Source organism: Vombatus ursinus, unplaced genomic scaffold (genome assembly GCF_900497805.2).
Source record: "Vombatus ursinus unplaced genomic scaffold, bare-nosed wombat genome assembly UNPS02000749.1, whole genome shotgun sequence".
Classification (NCBI taxonomy): domain Eukaryota; kingdom Metazoa; phylum Chordata; class Mammalia; order Diprotodontia; family Vombatidae; genus Vombatus; species Vombatus ursinus.
The window spans coordinates 28,391,826-28,409,977 of record NW_020940527.1 but is presented as its reverse complement, the minus strand read 5'-3'; the positions used below and the strand labels follow the sequence as shown (position 1 = coordinate 28,409,977).

Below are 18,152 nucleotides of genomic sequence, written 5' to 3'. Positions count from 1 at the left end.
ATCTGTTATGGTGATCTGTATTCAGTGATCTTTGATGTTACTATTGTAATTGTGTTGGGGCACCACTAACCATGCCCATATAAGACAATGAACTTAGTCAATAAATGTTGTATGTGTTCTGACTGCGCCACTGACTGGCTGTTCCCTTGTCTTGCTCTCCTTTTTCTTGGGCCTCCCTATTCCCTGAGACACAACGAAATTGAAGAATATCACATAAACTTAGTTGATAAATCAGAGACAGGGTTTGAGAAGATTTACTTCAATTTTGAAAGAAGTTCTATTGTGGGTAAAATGCTATCAAATAGCATCACATGCTGCAGAAAACTCTTTCATGAAAGGAAGAGTCAATGGATGGTGGCAAACTTCTTTATTTCAAGAAATTTCCACAGCCACACCAACCTTGAGCCACCACCACCCTGATCAGTCAGCAGCCATCAACATCCAGGCAAGATCCTCCATGAACAAAAAGATTATGACTCACTGATGGTTCAGATGATGGTTAACTTATTTTTTTTAGCAATAAAGTATTTTTAAATGAAGGTATATATGTTTTTGACATAATACCATTTCACATTTAATAAACTACATTATAGTATAAACATAACTTTTATATGCACTGGGAAACAAAAAAAATTTGTGTGACTCATTTTATTGAAATGTTTGCTGTATTGTGATGGTTTGGAACTGAACTTCCAGCATCTCTGAGGTATGCCTGTAGTGATAATGTTGCTCTACCCTAAAGAAGAGCCATTTAACAGAAAATGCACAGAAGATAAAAAAAGGAAGTTCAGAAAGACAAAGTAGTACAGTTTAAAAGGTAACAGATACTTTATGGACTTTAAAAAGGGAGCTTGCATGTAATTGAGATTCATGTAACCATATAAAATCTGATCTACTTTATATATAGAAATGCTTGTTTGTTTTTTTTTGGTGCTTAAGTGTAGAATAAAAATTAAATTAAACTAAAAAAGGAAAACAATAACAGATGATTCCATAGTTACAATCCAGGATGATTGGGGAATACTGTTGATATATATAGATATGGATATATAGAGATGCAGATATAGATATATATGTCGACAGTATATATATTTGACAAAATCCCTTAGGTTACCCTTGAGGACAAGATGGAAAGATATGGGCTAGGTGATACAATAGTTAAGTAGATTCAGAGCTACTTGAATGACCATACTCCAAGAGTAGTCATTAATAGGAAGATGTCAACTACAAAAGAGGTGTCTAATACAGGGTCCCAGGTATCTGTTCTTGGTCCTGAACTGTTCAACATTTTTTTTTTCCAGCGACTGTGATGAAAGCATAAAATGTCTATCAGACTTGAAAGTAACATGAAACTATGTAGGATAGTAACACTTCCTTAACAATTAGAGTTCTCCAAAAGAGAGTAGAGGGGGTCGTGGGCTCTTTATCGTCAGAGGTTTGCAAGCAGAAGATAGATGAATGCTTGCCAGGGATGTCACAACTAGTAGCCTTTAAAGTCCCTTCAAGGTCTGAGATTTATGAATAAGAGTCCAGAGAGCTTTCCGCGACACCACCATTAACTAGATCAAGGTTTCTCCACCTGAAAATCCCAATAGTTCTTTGGGAAGTTAGTTTGTTCAATCTAGTGTGAAGGCTAGTGTGACTTAATGAATGAGCATCACCCCTCCCTTCATTCTCCTAACCCTTCCCAGCTCCCTTTTGCTGTGTTGTTTTGTTCTGTCCTGTTCTGTTTCGCTTAGCTTCAGGCGATGATCAGTTAAAGCCCCAGGATTAAGGTCAAACGCAACATCGGTCCTATTGGTCGAGATTTCATGATGTGGTAGTAGTTCAGAAATCCGGATGCTCGGGAAGGAAGCGGAGATACTGAAACGAAAAGAGCAAAAGTAGAGATGGTGAAGCCTAGTCTTGGGGAGAAAGAGAATAGATTATCTTCTGTTTAGCATCTGAATTAGCGGGAAGTTGGTGTGAGTCCCACACTCACAGAGAGAATGAGTGGAGAACCAGGCTTAGCAAAGAGGTCGGAGCATAAGGTCCCCGCCCCAACTTCCCTTTGCTAACAGGGAGTGGCTCTTGGGTGATATAGTGTAAAACTCTCTGAATCCGGAGTCAGACGACTTTCATCTCAGCACCTCTACCCGCCCACTTAGCTCTGTGACTTGGCTAAATCCCAATTAAAGAGGAAATGGTAAGTGGTGGTTTCTGATACCCCTTTCTGACAGCTCCAAATCTCTGATCCCCAGTTTCTTTCAGAAGGGAACAGCCTTAGATTAATAACAACCCATTTCTATAGCCACAGAGTACTTTTCTAATGGCATTAAAAAAAGAACACCGCGAGATTGCTAACGTAAATGCAACGCGATGAAATTTCAAAGGGGGCTGGATTTTGAGTCTGCCTCCTCTGTGGCCTGGGGCAAGTCATTTCACCTCTCCAGGTATCGCAGTGTGCGCAATATTCCTCAGAGCCCCGTCCCACTCTCGTTAAAGTGTTCATTTAAACAGAAACCATCAATGTAAACGGAAAGGACAAACGTAAAACAGATCAGAAGATGAATATTATGAAATTATAATGAGCAAGCTCAACCCAAAGACCTTTCCACCTCCTTTCAGGAGTTGATGGAGGGATCCATGCTTGTGGAATATTGCATATCACCTCAGATTTTTTCCCCAAATATTAGGAAAAAGTAAGCATTTGTTCTCTGGGAAGGGGGAAATCTAGGTGACGTAAAAACAGAAGACACAAAAATCTATCTTTTTAGAAAGAAACTGATAAGGAGAATGATTTTTAAAACATATCAAAGATAAATGTCACTTTTTATAATGTCCCATAGCCATTGGGGATAGTTCTGAGAATTCATTCTTCTATTAGAATGCCAACTACTTAAAAATCTTTATGGCAGCACTTTTTGTTGTAATAAAGAAATGGAGACAAAATAAATGTCAGTAATTGGGTAATAGCCAACAAGTTGTGATACATGGTGAAGTGGATTATCAATGCACTTTAAGAAATGAAAACTAAAGAATACAGAGAAGCATGGAGTGACATGAACTGATGCAAAATGAAGCAAGCAGAACTAGGAAAACAATATGCATAATGAATACAACAATATAAACCGAAAGAATAATAACCACAAAAACTAAACTAAACACTGTGTAATTATAAAGATCAAGCTTGACACTGGAAAAAGAAATTCTCCCTCCCTTCTTTGCAGAGTTTAGACAATGGTTATGGAACACTGCATATACCGCCATACTTGGCTGATCTGGTGGTTTTGGTGAATGGATCCTCCCCTCCCCACTCACTCACACACACACACACAATCTTTGCTTTAAGGGATGGCTCTCTGGGGAGGGGAGGAAGGTGAAATATAAAAGCAAAAGATACCAATAGAGGATTAAAAAAAAAAACCCTTCTGTTGTCTACCACCTCTAGCTAGTACCCTGCTTCAGTAATTTCTTTGAAATAAATAATTTTATCATTCTAAAATGACCAGGTGATGAATGGCCATTTCTCAGTTTGTTACCAGGTCATTGACTATGTAGATATGGTCTCCATCAAAAATTCAAAATAAATTAAGGGAGTCTCACCTTTTTATCTTTACCAGTAGGTCCAAGTCCATTAGAAGTAAAGCCATAATTGCCCAAGACAACAAGGAGTTGTTTGCTTGCTGATCTCCTGTGTGTTTCTCATAAGCTTTGGATTCTAAACTCTCCAGTGTTGTAGCAGTAAGGAAAAAGTCCCATGGATTCATCTGTGGTCACTGCTCTTGGCCTGGTACTCTGTCTGCTTCTCATTTCAGTATGGAGAAGGGGCTATGGAAAAGGAAAGTTCCCACCTGGGCCTACTCCTCTTCCAATTATTGGAAATATGCTGCAGTTAGATACTAAGAATATCAATAAATCCATTTGCCTGGTAAGTATTTGTATGTAGGTTGTGTGTGTCCACATAGTTTATTTAAATGTGGCTTGCAGTGAATAATAAACAACCCATTTATCTAGTCCAATAGCAAACAGAAATCTTGAGAAGTTACACAGATGAGAATGTCCCAGACAATAGACAGTGAATTAGTTCTCCCACTGGGGCCAAGAGATGTCAATTCAACTGAGTGAGAGAGTCCTCAATCTCATTCAAAAGGGAATTCCTTGAAGTCTCTTGGGAGGCAAGCTGAGAAAGGGACATGATCAAGGTATCAGTTCCTCTACATGTCTTCATCTTTCCAGAATCTTTGTTTCCCTCCAGAGACCTCTCTTTAAAGAGAACTAGTGGCTAGCACAGCACTTGGTACATAATACAAACTTAAGAACTATATATTGATTTGAATTGAATATCTAACAGTAGACCTGTATTAAGTGATTTTTAAGATCCTTTCAGCTTTAACCCTATGATCCTAAAATGCTGGGATACCTACTGAAAAGAGGAGGTCAATCAATTGATCAAAAGCCTCTATTAAACTCAAAGACAGGGAGATAATAAGGGAGGGAGGAAAAGTAGAAGGGAATAAAAGAGAAAGACAGAGAGATAGAGACAGAGACAGAAAGGGAAAGAGAGAGAGAGAGAGAGAGAGAGAGAGAGAGAGAGAGAGAGGTGCACATACATACATATAGATCATCAATGGAAAGTAATTTCAGAGGGAAGGTACTAACAATGGCTGATGGGAAGGGGCTGAGGATGGGAAAGGACTCCTGCAGAAGATGGGATTTGAAATGAATCTTGAAGAATACCAGGGAAGCCAGGAGGCAGAGTGAAGGAGGAAGAGCATTCCAGGAAATTGAGAACAGTTAGTTCAAATGCATTATGTCAGGAAAAAGACAGTGAGCAATGGCAGGTAGGCTAGTGCAGCATGAATTTTAGAGTGAATTTAGGGTAGTCAAGTATAGAAAGACTCAAAAAGTCAAAGGGGCCAAGTTGTGAAGAGCTTTAAATGTCAACTAATAACTTTATATTTGATCCCATGGGTAAGAGTGAGCCACTGATGTATATTGAGTAAAGAGGTAATATGGTCAGACCTACACTTCAGGAAAAATCTCTTTAGACACTGAGAGGAGGGTGAATTGGAGAAGAAAGATTTGAGGCTAAGAGAGAACAATGAGATTGCAATCTGCTGGAGAAAACAGAAAGGAATGGAGTCAAGGGCACATATAGAGAGCTTGACCTTGATAAGAAGAAAAGCTGGCTGATTTTCAGAGGCTGGGAGAAAAGAGGACTGAGTGGAAATGATGTTTTGAATTTTGAGATGAAAAGAAGATGAGAAGAGGTAAATTAAAATGGTAAATGAGCTGACTACCAATTTTCTTGGTAAAATAAAAGGCAAGACCCTTTACTTTCTCTAGATGAAAGAAAGTGGATAGAAGGAAGTGCAGGAGACTTGAGGAGAGAAGATTTTGGCTTAGCTTCTGTGAGGAGTTAGATAGAGAATCAATTAAAGAGGAATAAAATGATTATTTTACCACAGTGAAGGCTCAGTTGAAGTTAAATAATATAAGTTTATAATTTATCAAGTTTGTTTAGTTTTATTACTTCCTCCATTTCTATTCAACAGGATATAAGCAGGAGCAGAGAAGGCTGGCAATAGGAGTAATCCAATGTTGGGGTTTGGCAAATCATGAGTGCAGATAGGACAGAAGGTTTGGGATTCAAGAGTGGAGGACAATGTGGAGATGAAATGGTTGAGATCGGAAAGGTTGAAGGTAAATTGTGAGCAGGGTTAATGGATTGAGAAAGTAATGAGGTTTAGGTATTACAGTTGGTACAAAAGATAGGTTTTGGAGAGATAAGACATAGGGGAAAATGTTATGATAGGAGATTATTCTTAGAGGAATGTTGGTGCTTTCAATTTGTGGGTAATGGTGAGGTAGGGTATGACCATCTCTGTGTGTGACTGAAATGCAATGGAAGAGTAAATGATAGGATTGATTTAAGGAGACTGAGGAACTGGGAGAGTAGGCTATTTGAGAGAGCATCACCATAAATCTTGATATCTCCAAGTATAAGATAGAGTGGTTACTTAGTAAGCCATTGCAATAATCCAAGTGAGATGCAATGAGGGCCTGATATATGGTGGTGGTTGTGTTTTTTAATTTCAGATGGTTTTGGAACATCAATTTTGGAATGTCCAATAGACAGTTGGTGATGTAGGACTGGAGCTCTGGAGAGAGAATAGGTCTAGATATATAGATATGGAAGTCATCAGCATAGAGATGCTAACTAAATGCATGGGAACTGACGAGTTCACCAAGAGAGAAGAGGGACCAGGACAGAGTCTTGGGGGTATGCCCCAAGCTATGGGTGAAATTTTTTTTATTTTTTTAATTCTTTAGGCAATTGGAGTTAAATGACTTGCCTAGGGTCACACAGCTAGTAAGTATCTAGTGTTTGGTCTGAGGTCAGATTTGAACTCAGGTCCTCCTGACTTCAGGGCCAGTGCTCTATCCACTGCACCACCTAGCTGCCCTGGATGAAACTTTTTTCTAGCCAAACTGCTGGCAAAAGTTGTCTACCCTCATTGCCTTCACTTCCTCTCCTCTTACTCACTCCTCTGACTATATTGCCTGCCTTGCTCTGAGGCTTCTTCACCAATACCTCTCTGCTTTCCCAACCTTAATGCTCCCAATGTTTCAGATGAAGGGAAAACAGTTGCTCCCATTTGATCCAATCCAATAAGCATTCATTAATCACATATTATGTGCCAGGTACTATGCCAGGTACAAGAGATGCAAAGAAAATAAACCCTGCCTTCAGGGAGCTTAGATTCTAATGAAAGAATGCATCATGTACATAACTAAGAAGATGCATTATAATTTCATAAAGAGGGAGAAAATGCTACTTACTTTGGAGATCAGGAAATGCTTCCCATAGGAGATGATACATGGGTTCAGTTTTAAAGGAAACTGGATATTCCGAGAGGCTGAGTTAAGGAGAAAGTTGAAAACCCTGCTCTAGGGGCATAAACTACACCTCACCAGCCACTCTGCTGGTTGCTATTCCACAGCTTTAGGCTTTTCCACCATTTACACTCTGGGCAAAGTGTATGTCTTCCTTGGACTCTCTTTGATGTAAATGTCAAAGATATCATGATGGAGTTATTAATGAGTTGAAAATTTCTGCAATGAGATTAGCAATGTCAATCCAAGCTGTTTATTATCAAATTGATCAAATTGCCTTCTACATTTCCTATTGCAGCTGGCAAAAACTTATGGCCCAGTATTCACTCTGTGCTTGGGTTCTGAGCGTGCTATCGTGTTACATGGACATAAAGCAATTAAGGAAGCTCTGATTGGTCATGGAGATGCATTTGCTGGCAGAGGAAGTTTCCCAGTGTCTGACACCATTAACAAGGGATTGGGTATGTTTCTGTTCAATGTAAGACAGAGAATCCAGGTAAAATGAGGAATGTGGAAAAATAGCATTCCAAGAAAATGGAGAAATTTTACATATCAATTCAATTGAATGAATATTTATTAAGTGCCTGCTATATGTCAGATACTGTGCCAGGCATAAAAGATACAAAACCAAAAATAAAACAGTCACAGCCCTCCTCAAGGAGCTTACGTTCTGTTATGTAAGGTGTAAGTGGGGGAGGGGGATACATACAGATAAATAAAAATAAAACCTATACAAAATAAGCACAAAGTAACTTGGGGTTTAGAGGAAAGCACAAACTACTGAGGCAATCAGAGAAGACTTCTTGTAGGAGGGGACATTTAGAGTAAGTCTCACAGAAAGGTAAGGATTCTAAGAAGTGTAGGATAAGAAGAGAGCATTCTAAGCATGGAAGGCAGGCTATACATAGCCCTGGAGATAAGAGATTGAAAGTCGTGTTTAAGAAACAAGAAGCCCACTTTGGTTAGACCTTAGAGTATGTGAAAGTAAGTAATTTTAGTAAGCTTAGAAAAGTAGGGTGGAAGCAAGTAATGAATGGCTTTAAATTCTAAGTAGAAGAAATTTTGATCCCAAAGGCAATAAGGAGCTACTGGAGCTTACTGAGAAAGTGAGTGTCCTAGTCAGACCTGTACTTTAGGAATATCACTTTGGCATATGTGTGGAGTTCAGATCAGAAAGGAGTCTGAATGCAGGCAGGCCAATTAAGAATTTAATGCAATACTACAGACTAGAGGTGGTGAGGGCCTGAACTAAAGTGGTGGCTTTGTGAGTGAAGAGAAGATAGATGCAAGATATGTCATGAGGATAGACTGGACAAGACTTGATAATGGCTAGATGAGGGGAGGGTGATCGAGAAGGGAACGAACTTTTATTAGGCACCTGTGTGCCAGGCACTATGACAAAAGCTTCAAAAATGTTATCTCATTTGATCTTCACAAAAAAACCTTGGGAGATTAGTGACATTATTATCCTCATTTTACAGTTGGGTAAACTGAGGCAGGTTGAGGTTAAGTAATTTGAACAGGGTCACATAGCTAGTAAATGTCTGGGGTTGAATTTGAACTCATGTCTTCTTGACTTGAAGCCCAGTGCTCTATCCACAGTGCCACCTAGCTTCCAGAAGAGTGAAGAGTGAAGAATTAAGGACTGACTCAAGGATTATAAATATGGGAAAATAGCATGGAAGGATGGTGGTGCCCCCAGTGGAAATAAGGGAGGTGTAGGTTTGTAGTAGAAAATTCTGAGTTCTGTTTTGGAAATTTTTAGTTTCATATGTTTATGGGACATCTAGATGGAGATGTCCAGCAAGTATTTGTTGATGTGATTGGAACTCAGGAGAGAGACTGAGGGCTAGATACGTAGCTTTGGAAAGTAGCTACATAAAAGTCATAGATCATTGAGCTTATGGGAGCAAAGTAGATCACTGATAAAGAAAGGAGAGAGGGAAAAAAGGAAGGGGTCCTAGGATTGAATCATGAAATACAATCACACAGTGAAGGTGGGATATGCATCCAGATCTGTCTCCTCTAGCTGAATATCCACCCTGGATGTCCTGGGTCTATCAGAAACTTCCAACAATCTGAGCAATCTGACCAATGTCTTCTTTTATCTTGGCCCCAAAGATATGATGAGACACTTACAAAAATACAGGAATACCATGTGAAGAGAATTCCTTTGATTCACAAATCTGGTAACCCACAAAATACAAAAACCAAGTTCCCTCTCTGGTCCCCAGTGTAGTCTAGGAAGATTAGGACTTCAGTCTGCCTCAAAAACTATCACAATCCCTTTGGTCCTCTGGACCAAAAGATGCAGAAGTAAAGAAATAAGATTAATGTATTTGATACCTATTCTAAGACCTTCAGGGACAACCTGAATCCATTCTGGACTTTAGCTTGATAGCCTCTTCTTGCCAGAAGTAGGATGAGATTGTAGAGCTGCCCAAGGTGGCCATGGTGGTGGGTGAGTGTGGTGTGGGATGTATGGAATGGGGCAGAAAACACAGCTGAGACAGAAAGAAGCAAATTGGCCACTCCTTCCCTGCACCCTATCCTGTTCTTCTAGAACTCAGATTCTGGGCCATGAGCCCTTGAGCACGAACTTTGTTGGGGGTGATAGAATAAAAGACTTTGAGGGGCAGGGAAAGTTATTGAAACTAATGGTGCTTATATTCTTGATTGCTGGAGTTGGCCCCATTTTCTCTCTCATTTATCTTCCTGTCAGAATTCAGTTCAGAAAATTTTTTTTCCTATTTTCTCTCTACTCCCCCTCATAGGACTCCTTTTCAGTAATGGAGAGAGATGGAAGCAAATTCGCCGCTTCTCACTCATGACCCTAAGGAATTTTGGGATGGGGAAGAGGAGCATTGAGGAACAAGTCCAAGAAGAAGCCAAGTGCCTGGTGGAAGAATTAAAAAAAACAAAAGGTTGGTGTTCGTTTACTTTTCATCATTAATCATAGCAAATATTATTTCTCTAATGATTCACATGGATCAAAGTTGAGCTTAAAAGACATACTGTAATCTGCACACATCTTGGGTGTGTGGCCTTTTCAGGTCTATTCTGCTCTAAGTTTTGTGGTAATCTCTGATAGCTTTAGAGGTTGGAGGCTACTGAAGAAGGCAAGAGAAGAGTCAAAGTGCAAGAACTACTGATAAAGTTCACATTGACTTTCTGGGAGAGAAAGTGAGTTGGAAAGTCAATCGACAAGCATTGATTAAGTACATACTATGTGCCGGACACTATACTAAATGCAAGGATTATAAAGAAAACTATCTCCTTGCTGGACACCCCAAAATCCTTGTCCTCAAAGAGCATATATTCTGAAGGGAAGGCAACATATAATTAACTAGCTATTTTTGTGATGTACACAGAGTAGGTGAAGGTAATCTGAAAGGGTAAGATATTTGCAAGCTGGAGGGACCAGGAAAGGCCAAAGAAGATGGGGTTTGGGGTGAATCTTGAAGAAATCCAGCAAAAATAAAAGGCAGAGGTGGGGGATAGAACATTGAAGACATGGAGTCAGGAGATAGATTGATATGTGTGAGGAACTACAAGTGGGCCAGTTTCCTTAGATCATGAAGTGAGGGGAAGAGAGCAAAGTATAAGGCGATGGGAGGGTAGGAAGGGGCCAGGTGATGAAGAGGTCTAAGAGGTAATAGAGAGCCATTAAAGCTCAATGAACGGGGCAGTGACATGGTCTGATGTATGCTTCAGAAAAATCCCCTTGGCTGCCGAACTGAAGATGTATTGGAAAGGGGAGAGACTTGAGGCAAGAATACCAATTAGAAGGCTTCTACAATAGCTCATGAAAGTTGTGATAGGAGCCTGAACTAGGGTTGTGGCTGTATGAGCAAAGAGAAGGGAACAAATGTGAGGGATGTTATAAGGCTAGAAATAATGAGTTTTGGCAAGAGATTGGATATGTGAATTGAGAATGAGAAGTTAAGAATGATTCCAAGGTTGTGGACCTTGGTATCCGAGAGAATGGTGGTGTACTCAACAGTAATCTGGGAGCTGGGTAGCAGGGAGAGTTTTGGGGCAAAGAATGAATTCTGTCTTGCTCCTGTTGAGTTTAAGATTCTTATGGGATATCCATTTGGAGATGTCCAAGAGGCAGTTAGAGATGCATGACTGTAGCTCCACAGAAAGACTAAGACTGGTTATATAGAGCCGGGAATCATCTGTATAGACATAAGTGAATCAATGGGAGTTGATGAGATCACCAAAGTGAGATAGTATAGAGTGAATACTGGGCTGACAATCAAGGGATCTGCCTGAATTTTGGTCCTAGCCCTGCCACAAATTGTGGGACATTGTATAAGGCCATCTAATGTCCTTGTTCCTCAGTTGCTTCATCTGTCAAATGAGGTAATTGGAAGCTTCCTTCTAGCTGTAACATTCTCTAATAATGGATCATTTCCCTCTTCCCCACTCCTGCTCCAGTAAGAAGCAATGTGTTTCTATTGAGCCTCCTTATGACCATAATGAGGTAGAAGAATATTGGGTGTGAAACCAAAAGGCCAGGGTTCAAATCTTGACTGCTACTTATGACCTGTGTGATCTTAACCTCTCAAAATCTCTAATCTACAATATGAACGGGTTGGGCTACACAGTCTTAAGGTCCCTTCCAGATAAAACATCTATGATTCTATGAATGTTGGTCCCTTTAATTGTGTACAGTAAAGAGAATGGATGGTTTGGTTTTTATGATCATAGATTTAAGATTGGAAAGGATCACAACAGTCATCTTCTCCAATCTTCTCATTTTACAGATAAGGAACTGAGGCCCAGAAAAATTACCTAATGTCACACAAATAGTAAATAGCCAGATTTTCAGTCCAGAGACTCCTCAAAACATAGCTCTCTTTTCACTGAACCACACTGGCTCACAATCTAGGAAAACTATAAATTTTTAAAAACCCAGTAGATGAGGGCATCAGTTGGGTTGCCCCTCATCTTCTCCTTAACAAATTCCATGGGAAAATAACTTTGCTTCATTTGAAGTCACTTATAGGAATTGCAAGAGCTTACAGCTATCTTGGGCAGCTAGATGGTACAACAGATAGAGTGCTGGGTCTGAAGTTAGAAAACCTGAGTTCAAATCTGGCCTCAGACACTTACTAGCTGTGTGACTCTGGGCAAGTCACTTGACCTGGTTTGCCTCAGCTGCTTCATCGATAAAATGAGCTGGAGAAGGAAATGGAAAACCACTCCAGTATTGTTGCCAAGAAAACCCTAAATGGGGTCATGAAGAGTTGGGTACAACTGAAAAGGACAATAGTAATAATAGCTTTTCTTAAACCTCATCTTTCTTGACTCTTCTGTAGCATTTGACACCATTGACGAATACCTTCTCTTCCTGGGCACTCTCTTTTCTCTGGGTTTTTGTGACTCTGCCTCTCTCTTTCTCTGTCCCCCCATTCCCTCCTCCTACTTATCTGATCACTTCTTCTCAGTCCTCTGTTCTCAGATCTTCAGTCCACTAACTGTGGGTGTAGCCCAGTGTTTTGACCTCAACATTCTTCTCTTTTCTTTCTTTACTTTTACTTGGTGACTTCCTCAGCTACCCATGGGTTTAGTTATCATATCTATGCAGATAACTCCAAGATGTATAGGCAGACAATTCTCAACTTTTGCAGGGGTAATGTTCCTAGAAAATAGTGTGAAAGTAAAAAAAGGCAAATGTTGATACATTAAACCTATGTGAAACAATACATTGAAACCTATGGGTTAGGTTCCCAGTACCACTAAAATCTGTAATCTTTCACAAGAGATTACTGAATACAAGAGATTTTCTTCATAAAATTCTTGATAACAAAATATTAATTTGGATAATATGTACTTTTCCTAATAAAGTAACCATCAAATAACCCATAATATGCAGTACACAAAATGAAATGATAACAAAATATTAATTCATATAATATGTACTTTTCCTAACAAAGTAACCATGAAATAACCCATAATATGCAGTACTCAAAATGAAATTTTGTTGTTGAGTCATTTCAGTTTTGTCCAACTTTCTGTTACCCCATTTGAGGTTTTCTTGGCAAAGATATTGGAGTGGTTTGTTGTTTCCTTCTCCACCTCATTTGACAGATGAGGAAACTGAGGCAAACAGGCTTAAGTGATTTATCCAGTGTCACACAGCTAGCGTCTGAGGCTGGATTTGAACTCAGGTCCTCCTGACTCTAGGGCTGCTACTCTATCCACTGTACCACCTAGCCACCCTAAAATAAAATTGGTAACATGTGAAACATTTTCTTGCTAGTAATTCCCTAGAATTCTGTGACCTTTTGTGCTAACATCTAAATTTAAAAAAAAAATTGATTTCAGACAATATTCACTTTTCATAACCCATGACATCCATAGTACCATAAATACTATACAACAAATAAAATTCTTAAAACTAAAACATTTTTAACCTGAATCTCACCTTCTACTATCAGATGGTGATGTAGGGGTGTTATACCTTATATCATACTTCTGTGAACCTCTCTATCTTGGCTGTGCTCTGAAAACCAAAGGAGAAGTTATGGGGTTTAAGTCATTGCTAGTAGAAGATATTGAGACTAGCAAGGTTTTGACATCACCTTAGAGCTCAGAGAACTTGCATTATACTTTGGAGGCATAACTAGAACACAAAACTTGAGTTTTAAAGGCAAACAATGAAAACATGTAATGAATGCATGGGGTGCTCTTTATTCTACAATAGTAGGATGAATAAGACCAATGAAGTGCCTAGTAGGGCCACATATAGCCACAGAGGTGAGTTGTTGCCAACACAAGTGAAAATGAGGTAACTGATAAAATCGTGCTATTGTGGGAAGTCACAAAGTTAAATGTATGAACTGAGGACTGACTGTATGTATATATCTAGTCTCTCTCCTGGGCTTCAGTTCCATATCACCAACTGCCTCCTAGACATTTCAGACTGGATATCCTGTAGATGTCACAAACTCAACATGTATAAAACAAAATTCATCGTCTTCCCCCTCACAAAAACAAACAAAAAACTATGCCTTTTCTGAACTTCCCTATTTCTAATCACTCAGGTTCTCAATCTTAGTGTCCTTTTTAACCCTTTAATTTCCCTCACATCCAATCAGTTGTCAAGTCTTATTGATTCTACCTTCACAACAGAGCTCACATCTGTTTCATCTCATCACCTTACTTTTGATGCTTATCATCTCTTTCATGGGCTATTGCAATAATCTCTTAATTAATAACAACTAAATTATAATTAAGTAATAACAATAAATGAAAATTAATAATCTCTCCCCAATCTATTCCATCCTCCACATAGTTGCCAAAGTGATTTTCCTCAAGCAAAGGTATGACCTGATTACTTCCTTCTATTCAATTGTTCCGCATTCCAATGTCTTACCATTATCTCTAGGATCTAATATAAACTCCTCTGTACAGCATTATGAGCTGCTCACAACCTTGACCCTTGCTAATTCTTTCAGTTTTCTTGCACATTCCTCCTCTCCTCATCCTCTACTCTCTAGCCATACTGTCCCATTTGCTATTCATCTCTCACTATGCTGGTCATCACTACCCCCTCTTAAAGAATCCCTGGCTTCCTTCAAGATTCAGCTCACATGGACAGTTCTCAACACAACATGTAGTATTTAATATATAGTGTTTCTTGAAATGGAAATTTATTGTTATGTATTTTGAATCCTGTCTTATGTTCTGCAGTGCACATTAAATTTTTTCTGTTCTTATTTTATATTCAAGTTTTAATATATAAGCTTCTAATGTGTTTCTTTTTCTTTTCTTATTATGTGTTTAAGTTCTGATAAAAAATTTTTAAAAGAAAAAAAAACAAGTAGAAAAAGAAAGATTCAGCTCACATGCTGCCTTCATCAGGAAGTCTTTCCATCATCCCCACTCCAAGCTACTAATGTCTTTTCTGAGATTTTTATTGTTGTAGTCATTTCAGTAGTGTCCAACTCTTTGTGACCCCATTTGGGGTTTTCATGACAAAGATACTGGAGTGGTTTGCCATTTCCTTTTCCAGCTCATTTTGCAGATAAGGAAACTGAGGCAAACAGGGTTAAATGATTTGCCCAGGGTCACATAGCTAGTAAGTGTCTGAGGCAAGATTTGAACTCAAGAAGATGAGTCTTCCTAATTTCAGGCATAACATTCTATCCACAGCACCACCTACCTGCCCTCTGAGATTACACTTCATCATATGTGAGTGTGCATGTATATATACATATAGATTTCTTATATGTACCTATTTATATACACAATGCCTCCTGCGTTAGATTGCAAGGAGTTTGAAGGCACGGACTTTTTAAACACCATTTCTTTGAATCCCAGTGGGACTTAACAGAGCTGGATTTTTTTCATGAATAAGATGAAGTTAGTGGTAAACAATGCCATCTGGTGGTTAAAAACACAAAGTGCTTATAACTTTAACAGTATCAGCTAAGGTGTAATCTATATTTGTTGGATGCATCAACCTTCTCTTGTAGTTTCAGGGAAAATTAATTTCAAGCTAATGCTAAAGTTTCTCTCTCAATCTTTCCCATTCTTTAGGACTGCCTTGTGACCCCACCATCACCCTTGGATCTGCCCCCTGCAATGTCATCTGCTCAGTTGTTTTCCAGAAACGTTTTGACTATCAAGATCAGAAATTTCTATATTTAATGGAGCTTTTAAATGAAAATGTCAGGATTCTCAGCTCCCCATGGATACAGGTGAGGCCAATATTCTCATCCCCATTTTACATATGAGAAAACTCAAGGTGACAGAAGGTAAGTGACTTGATTGGGTCCCACAACTAATGTGTCAGGGGTTATGTTAGAGCCCAGCTCATCCTGATTCCACATCCAATGCTCTATCCAGTAAAAGTGTTCTAGTATTTTATTATTTAAGTAGTCTATTCCAGTAAAGTACTACAGAGGCCCTAGAGACAGAGGGTGGGATCTAAAATGGTTTTAGAGGTTTGGGGGAAGTAAAAAGAGAGGTTACCATTTTACTCTCCCACATTTTGCCTCAGTGAGTTCTGCCTACCCAATCAGTTTCCTCTTCTAAATACTACTTGTATCCAAGAGTAAGAACTTATCTTGTATCCAGATAAAAAAAAATTTTTTTTAAAAAGTTGTGTGATTCTTTTCCCTTTTTAGGTCTACAATTCTTTCCCATCTCTAGTCCATTATCTCCCAGGAATTCATCATAAATTAATCAAAAACTTTCATGACTTGAGTGCCTTTGTTTTGGAGAGAGTGAAAGAGCATCAAGCAATCCTAGATGTCAATGACCCTCGAGACTTCATTGACTGTTTCCTGATGAAAATGGAGCAGGTAGGGCGGAAGCAGCAAGTCTGCAGTTCAATTGTCTTGGCTCGTCGGGTTCCTGGAGAGGGAGTAAGGGGGGGCGTTCTTCCCATTGGTACCCATTTGCACACACAAATGAGAGTAAATGAGTATTTATTAAATCTACAACATAGATTCGTAACCTTTTTTTGTGCTATGGACCCCTTTGACACCCTGGTGAATTATAGGGACCCCTTCTCCCAATGTTTTTAAATAATTGAAATACTAAATTTCAGTTGGAGTCTAGTGAAAATAAAACTGTATTTTTTCCCATTTAAGTTCACAGACTCCTTGACATGATCTGTCTTAAGAAACCTTTATATCAGTCAGTCAACAAGTATTTATAAAATGCTAACTGCACTGAGGTAATAAAAAAAACCAGCAAAATTAGTCCCTTCAGTTTGCATTAAAATGGGGAGAGACTTGTTGATAATTAGATTTGTACAAGATATATACAGAGTAGATGGAAGACAACCTAAGAGGGTCCTGGCAATTGTGACAGATTCTGTGATAGAATCCCCGCTTACCAGAACTGTACCTGGACATTTTAGCCCTCAAGGCCAGTGCTACCAACTGCAATACAAAATATACCATCAGCTTTGGGGGGAAGAATAAATACCTCTTTGTAGCAGAAGAAAGAGACTTCAGGACACCAGCTCCTGTGAGCAGAGATCCAGGGACACTATCAGGCCATTGCTGAAGAAATTACTCTCAGAGAAAGGAAACATGACATGTGGTGACCCTTTTCTAATTAGTAACTATTGCTAAGTAGGTGCTAAGGTCTGGGTTTACTTTGCACTTGTCTCACAAGAAACCTCCCTAGGGGAGATGTACACATACATACATAAATACACATATATATATACATGAAAGTGTGTATATAAAAATATTTACATATACACATGCATGGATACCTATATCTATATCTTTTTATGGGCAGCGAGGTGGGGCAGTGGATAGAATGTTGAGCCTGGAGTCAAGACTTATTTTCCTGAGTTTTCTTGTCTCAGACATTAGTAGCTGTGTGACCCTGGGCCAGTCACTTAACCCTGTAAGCCTCAAGTCTCCTCATCTGTAAAGTGTGGTAGAAAAGGAAATGACAAACCACTCCAGTATCTTTGCCAAGAAAACCCCAAATGGGGTCACAAAGAGTCGGACATGAATGAGGAATAACAACAACAATTTGTCTGTCTATCTATCATCTATCTATGACCATTCTATAGCTATATGTGTATGTGTATATAGTCATTTCTCAGCTTTTAGGGGGGTAATGTTCCTAGAAAATGGTTTAAAAGTAAAAAACATGGATGCTGATGCATTGAAACTATAAAAAATAGGGGATTGGGTTCCCATGACCACCAAAAACTGTAATCTTTTACTAAACATTGCTGAAAGTATACTTTCCTGCATACAGTTCTTGATAGCAAAACATTAACTCTGATAATATGCCCTTTTCTTAACACAGTAACCATGAAATAACCCATAAAATTCAGTTTACAAGTTACAAGCAAAATTTTTTTTCTTACTAGTAATTCCCTAGAATTTTGTGACCTTTTTGTCCTAACATCTTAATAAAACACAGACAGAGAGAGACATTGACTTCAAACAATGTTTATTTTTCATAACACATAAAATCTATAGTACCATAAATACTTTACAGCAAATAAAATTCTTAAAACAAAAACGTTTTTTAACCTGAATCTTACATTCCACTGTGTCAGATGGCCATATGAGGGGATTGTACTCTATACTATACTATACTGTATTATACAATACTATACTATACTATACTATACACCATACTATACCATACTATACTGTTCCATACTATACTATACTACACTATACAATACTATACTATACTATACTATACTATACTATACTATACTATACCATACCATACCATACTATACCATACTATACTGTTCTATACTATACTAT

The 18,152-nt window shown here is 38.7% G+C and overlaps 1 protein-coding gene across 2 annotated transcripts in view; it reads left to right on the top strand.

Annotated features, from left to right (window-relative positions):
• Nucleotides 1-1,523: 1,523 nt before the first annotated feature.
• Nucleotides 1,524-18,152, top strand: part of LOC114042420 (cytochrome P450 2C19-like) — a 26,572-nt gene continuing 9,943 nt past the window's right edge. The window contains exons 1-6 of one of the 2 annotated variants that reach the window (XM_027861119.1): nt 1,524-2,185; nt 3,606-3,910; nt 7,178-7,340; nt 9,654-9,803; nt 15,433-15,593; nt 16,023-16,199. In XM_027861119.1, the coding sequence (XP_027716920.1) occupies nt 3,740-3,910; nt 7,178-7,340; nt 9,654-9,803; nt 15,433-15,593; nt 16,023-16,199 (822 nt within the window). In that variant the 5' untranslated portion in view covers nt 1,524-2,185; nt 3,606-3,739. Of the gene's footprint in view, nt 2,186-3,602; nt 3,911-7,177; nt 7,341-9,653; nt 9,804-15,432; nt 15,594-16,022; nt 16,200-18,152 lie in introns of both variants that reach the window. The other variant, XM_027861110.1, reaches the window with a different exon arrangement.